The sequence below is a fragment of the Eublepharis macularius genome, chromosome 2, assembly GCF_028583425.1.
Source record: "Eublepharis macularius isolate TG4126 chromosome 2, MPM_Emac_v1.0, whole genome shotgun sequence".
NCBI classification, from domain to species: Eukaryota; Metazoa; Chordata; class Lepidosauria; order Squamata; family Eublepharidae; genus Eublepharis; species Eublepharis macularius.
The window spans coordinates 47,571,282-47,577,834 of record NC_072791.1 but is presented as its reverse complement, the minus strand read 5'-3'; the positions used below and the strand labels follow the sequence as shown (position 1 = coordinate 47,577,834).

The 6,553-nt window shown below is 46.7% G+C and overlaps 1 protein-coding gene across 1 annotated transcript; it reads right to left on the bottom strand.

The window, feature by feature from the left end:
• Positions 1-2,932: 2,932 nt before the first annotated feature.
• Positions 2,933-5,946, bottom strand: CLEC14A (C-type lectin domain containing 14A). The gene has a single exon (XM_054972021.1). The coding sequence runs from the start codon at positions 5,923-5,925 to the stop codon at positions 4,597-4,599; it is 1,329 nt and encodes a 442-aa protein (XP_054827996.1). The 5' UTR covers positions 5,926-5,946; the 3' UTR covers positions 2,933-4,596.
• Between the last annotated feature and the right edge of the window lie 607 nt (positions 5,947-6,553).

Here is a 6,553-nt window from a genome sequence, read left to right as displayed (position 1 = left end):
TCTATAAACAAGTACTTACCATGTGGATGCTTCAGGGAAGTCAATGAAAATGTAGAGCCTCTGGCACATTATATATACTAGATAAATGACAAAATTGCAATAGAAGATACCATTCTCAAATTATATTGGCTATTGCATTCATGTTGATGGATTTGAACATAGACAATAGAAATTTATAGGTTTATTGGCTCCTTCTTGAAGAAATTCAAACCTGACTCCTCTTGTACCTTTATGCAGGATACTTTTATCTAGATTCTAGGAAGAAAGACAGCTAATATTTCTTAACAGTCATAAAGTACAGAGATATTATAAAATATTGGCATTTTGGACTGTGTACGCTGCACACCTATTACGGCTATCTAAGCATGGAAATCTGAAGTTTTTCCATTTCATTTAAGATGATCAGTTTCCAACTCATTTAACTATAGTGCCCATTTCATAAAAATGTCAATGATCATCTATCCTATTTGTTAAAATGTTATTAAAGCTATGGAAACCCTTCTCTCTATTAGCAAATAGGTTGTCTTATATGTGGATATGTCTGGTATCAGAGAAAGCTTAGGGAAAGGGTGGGAACTGATGAGGGAGGGATGGTGTGCCTCAGTGGTAGTGTAGCTACTTTATATGCATGAGGTCCAAGGTTCAATCTAGTTACGATGAAGTAATAAGTGATGTAAAAGACCTCTGCTTGGGAGACTTAAGAGCCACTGCCCATAAGAGTAGACAATACTGACAAAAACAGAAGAATGGTCTGACTCAGTGTAAGGCAGCTTCATGTGATAGGGGAGGACCGTGGAGCTTAGCAGGAAACTATTGCCTTTTGTAAGGGATAGAGCTTTGTGATCATGAATAAAGTCAAAGAATGGAAATATGTCCAGCTGTGCATAATCTGTTTAAAGATTCCAAGAATGAAAAATTGAGGACCTGTACTACAAGATTCACCTGTCGACTTTTATACCACCCTTCCTTCAAAGAGCCCAGTATGATCTTCCCAGAAACAGAGGTCAGACTGACCAGCCTGTAGTTTCCCAGGTCATCCTTCTTCCCTTTCTTAAAGATTGGGATAACACTCGCTCTTCTCCAATCTTGTGACACATCCCCAGTCGGAGGCCTTGAAGATGATGGACAGAGGCTCTGCAAGTTCTCTAGAAAGTTCTTTGAGCGCTCTTGGGTGCACCCCATCTGGCCCAGGGGATTTGTTTTTATCCAGTGAAGCCAGGTGCCTCACCACAATCTGTCAATGTCAACTAGCCCCCCAAGTGTCCTGTCATGTCTACTGCTATCTCTAGATGGGTTCAAGTTCTTCAGGGAGGAAACAGAGGCAAAAAAAAGTCATTAAGCCTACTTTTTCTCAGCCCTCTATCAGAGTTTCTTCTTCCACTCCCAACAGCAGTCCAATTGCCTTTTACCTTGGATTTGCTTCTCACATATCTGTAGAAGTTTTTCTTATTGTAGCGAGCTTCCCTGGCCAGACCCAGCTCATACTGAGCTTTGGCTTCTCTGATGACTGATCTGCAGTACCTAGTAACCAACCCTCATATATTCCTCTCTAGAGGTCTCTCCTTCTCTCCATTTCCTGAACATTTCCTTTTTCTCCCTTAGAGAAAAGGCTCTATGCTCCCTTAGAGCTCTCCCTTAGAGAGCTCCTCTGGAGTAATCTGTTCATCCATATCGATTTCTTAGAGCCCTTACCATGTTTCCATCTTGCTGGAATAGTGAGGGCTTGAGCTTACAAAAGCTCATGTTTGAGAAGAGCCCACCCTTCCCTCACTCCTTTCCCTTCCAGCACACTCCCCCACAGAATTACTCTCATCAAACCTCTGAGTTCATTGAAGTAGGCCCTACAAAAATCTAACCTACAAGTCTGGCTACGAACTTCCTTGGCCCCCCACAGCAACTGAAATTCAAGGAGGACATGGTCACTTCCCCCTAAGGTTTCCACCACCTTCACCCCATCTACCAATGTTGGTTAATATTAAGTCTAGTATGGCCGAGCCCCTTGTAACTTGCTCCAGCATTTGAAAAAGGAAGTTATCGGCCAGGCAGGTCAGGAAGTTGCGTGATTCTTGTCGCTTTGCTGAGCTTGTCTCCCAGCACACATCAGAGAAGTTGAAGTCACCCATAATTATACGATTCTGATGTCTGGATACTCTGCCAATCTGTTCAAGGAGGGCAGCATCCATTTCCTCTCCCTGGTCTGGCAGTCTGTAGCAGACTCCAACAATACCCTTTATCCTTCCTCCCCTTATTTCCACCCATATACTTTCCACTGGGCTGTCAACCACATTCTCCAGAACTTGCTGACAATCAAGCCCTCTCCTCACATAATAAAGAACGTGACAGATGTACCTGTTGAACGTCCATGGAGCTGCCTTCTGCAGAGTTAGACACTTGACCTGTCATGGCCAGTATTGTCTACTCTGATGGGCGGCAGCTCAGGCAGAGGTCTTTCATCAACCACTGCCTGGTCCTTTTAACCAGAGATGCTGGAGATTGAACCTCGGGCTGTCTTCACGGAAAGCCAATGCTCTACCGCTGAGCCACAGCCCCTCCCCAGATGTTACCACTCTCTATCAAAAGTAATTCTCTTTTAGCGGTTTGTGCACCCCATTTGTCTTACTTATATAACACAACTCATGTACAGCTCTCTAACCTCACTTTGCAATAACATTACTAAGACCTTCTCTTCTTTGTTCACCTTTTGTGTACAATTACATACAAAGAAGGGACCCACAAGGACTTACAGGGGAGGGCAAATCCCATTCCCCTACCCAGCCTACTTCCTCTACTTCCTCCCGTTCCCTACCCAGCCAATCCTCCACTTTCCCCCTTCCTCCCCAACCTGTGTAATTGCTCATTTTCTTTCCCAACCCAATCATCTCTCTTCTGTGTATTTCCTACCCTCCTCCCTTACCTTTTTAAACCTTTTTTGTGTAGCCACCCAAGATGTTGGTCAAGATTTTTCACAGTGCCTGCACTACTTGATATATGATATACCAAATGCCAATTAAGTGTAATCATGTATCTGATGAAGTGAGCTCATAGAAGTTTATGCTATAATAAATGTACTAATCTTTAAGGTGTCATAAGTCTCTTTGTGATTATTTCCATAAATGTTATTCATACATTTACAGTTTCTGGAAGCATAACTTTCTGTACAACATTAATTACAATGGGTACTTTTTTTTTGCATAGTTATAGACAATTAACGTTGGTGAGGAGAGGAGCCACAACATGGGCTTCTCCCTTGCACTGTCAGGCTTCTAATTTGTAGCCCATGAAACAGTGATCTTCCCTAAAATTGCTTTGCTTCTGAGAAAGTGTAGTCACACACTCTTCCACTCCAGTCCTAAACACAGTCTAGCACAGATCTTAGTCGCAGTAGTCCCAGTGATTTTAGTGATAAAGATGTGTCTAAGTGTACTCTGAACTGGGGCCATTTCCTGGACCGTCAGTGTACACAGGTATAAGTGTAGCCATCCTAAATGCAAGGGCATTTAGGATTGCTACCTAACATAAAAATATGGGGGGGAGGGGCAGTTAACAACTGTTATTGGCAGATAGCTCATTACTCTTGGGGTCACAGCCTTCCTCAGCATTATGAATATTGATAAATTTCCAAATTCTGGAACAAAATTAAACTACAGACTGAAGTTGACTTACTAGCCATTTCTGAATTTACTTTGCAGTAAGTTCTGGTTATCTCAGTGGAACTGACTTCCAGTTGTGCCAAGGGTGGCAGCCTTACAATGTGATCCTCAGTTCTGTAAAGTGACTAATAAGACTGCTGCTTTAGTTGTTTAAATATATGCCTAGATATCATCTTCTTATATGATCAATTCATTATTGATTCATATTCCAAGTACAATTTTGTCAGCAACCCGTAAGTTAAGTGCATATATGGGGAAGACCTGTATGAGCGGGCAAGTTATTCTTCTGTAGTAAAAATAAACCATCTCAAATTCTCAAGTTAATAAATCCTCAGAAGACAAAAGAACAAACGAGAAGTATTTCACCTACTATTCATCTTTTAAGTTCAATAATATTTAAGCTGTACTACAGTGCCCTGTATGCATGGTTTTGTTTTGCCCCAGTGCCATCATTTCTCCCTTTATTAAAAACAATTCTATACATGAGAAATGTTAGCAGATGAAAATCTCAAAACATTAGAGCACTACAGGGCTAAAATATCTCTCCAGTTATGGCCTGGTAGTGTCATATTCTTTGACAGCCTGAAATAAAGGTCATTCCTGTAACAGAAAGGCCATCTGGCAACTCCTGTGCATGGCTGGAAATTAGATGCTAATGAATTTGAGATTTTACAAGAGTTTGTTTAAAAAAAAACAGCCAGTCAAATTCTGTATACCTATTGAGATTTGTTCCACTTTTCATTATGCCCAAACGGAATCCAAAAAGATGCAGAATCCAAAAAGATGCAGATGGGCCAAGTATACTTGTAAAAGAGCAGTGCTCAGTTGCACAGCTGCCTACAGTACAAAGAAGTCTCCCTGCAAACAAAATTAAAATTTTCTTGCTTCGTTTCAGTATCCCTCGTCCGATGCAGCCCACTGTCTCTGGCGCACAGCCCCAGACCCTTTAGGTCTGTTCCAATTCCACCTTTCCAATCACTGGCTCCACATCGCCCTGAGAAGCCTCCGCGGACTCTGCCTTACTTGGCCCCAGGGAGTGTTCGGAGCTGGTGCGAGTGGCGGAGGCCTCCGGGTCACCTTCTGGGACCGCAGCTGGGGAGAGATCCTTGCCGGACAGCGCTCCCTTCGAGGAGCAGGCCTGGAAGCAGGCCTTGAAGACTTGCAGCGAGGCCATGACCAGGATCACCAGCAGCACCACCGCCACCGTGATCAGGATGAAGACGTAGTTGGAGGGCTCAGCATAGGCCAAGGGCGCTTCGACTTCAGGGGCGCTGCTGTTAGCCTCGGGCGCCGGCGAGCTGCTGTCATTCCCCGGGCTGGAGCTGCTGGGAGACAAAGCTCCACCCGCTGTGGGAGTGAATAGGCCAGGGGTCCCTGCAGTTGTTTCCTTGCCGCCCGGCAGGCAGGACCTCTCGTCCGCCGCCAAGTGGAAGCCCCAGGCGCAGACACAGAGGAAGGCGCCCTGGGCGCCCAGGCAGGCGGCTGCTTCTACGCACTGCCTCTTGCTCGGGCTCCAGTAGCCGCTGGGGCAGGAGCAGAGCTCGCCTTCCGCGCCTTCCCATCGGTAGCCGTCGGGCGAGACCTGGCAAGTGAAGCGCGCTTCTCGCGTGGGGCACCGCAGGGTAAGCACAGTGCCCGGCGGGCTGAAGGCCAGGTGGGCGCTTTGCTGGCGGGAGGGGAGCGTGTAGAGCAGGCTGTGAGCGCCGGGCGGCTGCAGAGCGGGACAGGTGCCCTCGTAGCGGTATTTGCAGATGTAACCCGGGCTTGTCTTGGTGCAAGAGCGCTCCTTCAGGCCCCACTGCTGCAAGCGAGGCTCCCCCGCCGTCACCTGCAGGCCGGCGCATTTCTCCGTGGTGCATGACATGCTTGGCTCCTTTACCCAGGACGGGGTCACCAGGGTCTCGTTCGCCCCCGTCTTAGGAAGCCCTACGGGGGCCCAGGAGAAGCCCCGGAGCGGCAGCTCTCGATAGGTGCACTGCGGAGGCTTCCGGACCAGTCCAAGCCAAAACATGGAGGGGCCGGGCCCGCTGGCGGCCCCTCTTAGGAGCGCGAAGATGGCCTGGATTTCGGCCTCTCCGCTCGCTGTGCTCAGCGTTCCCCCGTAGACGGCGCAGGCCTCCTTAGCCCCGCTGAAGTTCCGGCTGGCCAGGTGGACGCTGTAGCAAGCCCCGGACCCGTGGCACCACGTGTGGTCGCTCTGGCGGGGCTCTCCAGACAGCCCGGGCACGGCGAAGGGCTGCAGGAGGACAAGAGACGCCAGAAGGAGCCCTCTCATCTTGCCTCCCCGCACCACAATGGGAGGGAGATGGGCATTCGGAGCCGGGTCCGGAGGCAACTCCTTTTCCTCAGCGTTCACCGTATCTTTGCGGCCACAGCCTTCCCTTGGAAGCAGCTAGAGGAAATGTGTCAGGGGTTAGGCTTGACCTTAACATCCTTGATTTGTTGAAAGGCCTGTGAAGGGAGGGTAGAGAGGAATCTTTACTTTCCTCCTATTTCGAGGGAAAGAGTGGGAAAATGCCCACACATATCAGTCATTAAAAGGTAGAACGAGCTTTTAGGGTATTCTTTATATAAGAATTACATCCACATTTAGTCTGCACGATTTCCTTTGTGGTAGTAAACATACTTCAGATATCTACACTGAATTAACATCTTCAGTGAATGAATTACTGGGCATGGGTATCCCTAAATAGTTTGATTCAGTTTGATTCAGCCTATCTGAAACCAATGATAATTTCTTGGTGAAATTTAGCAGAATGCGATAGACTTAAAATTCCAATTAACCTGCTGTGCAACCTTCCCTTCTTTAAAGCTAATATGATCTAGCAGTTAGGACAGTCTCTCTATTCTCATGGGCTACAGTATTCTCCAGACTCTCTTCAAGGTCTAATTCTATGATAATG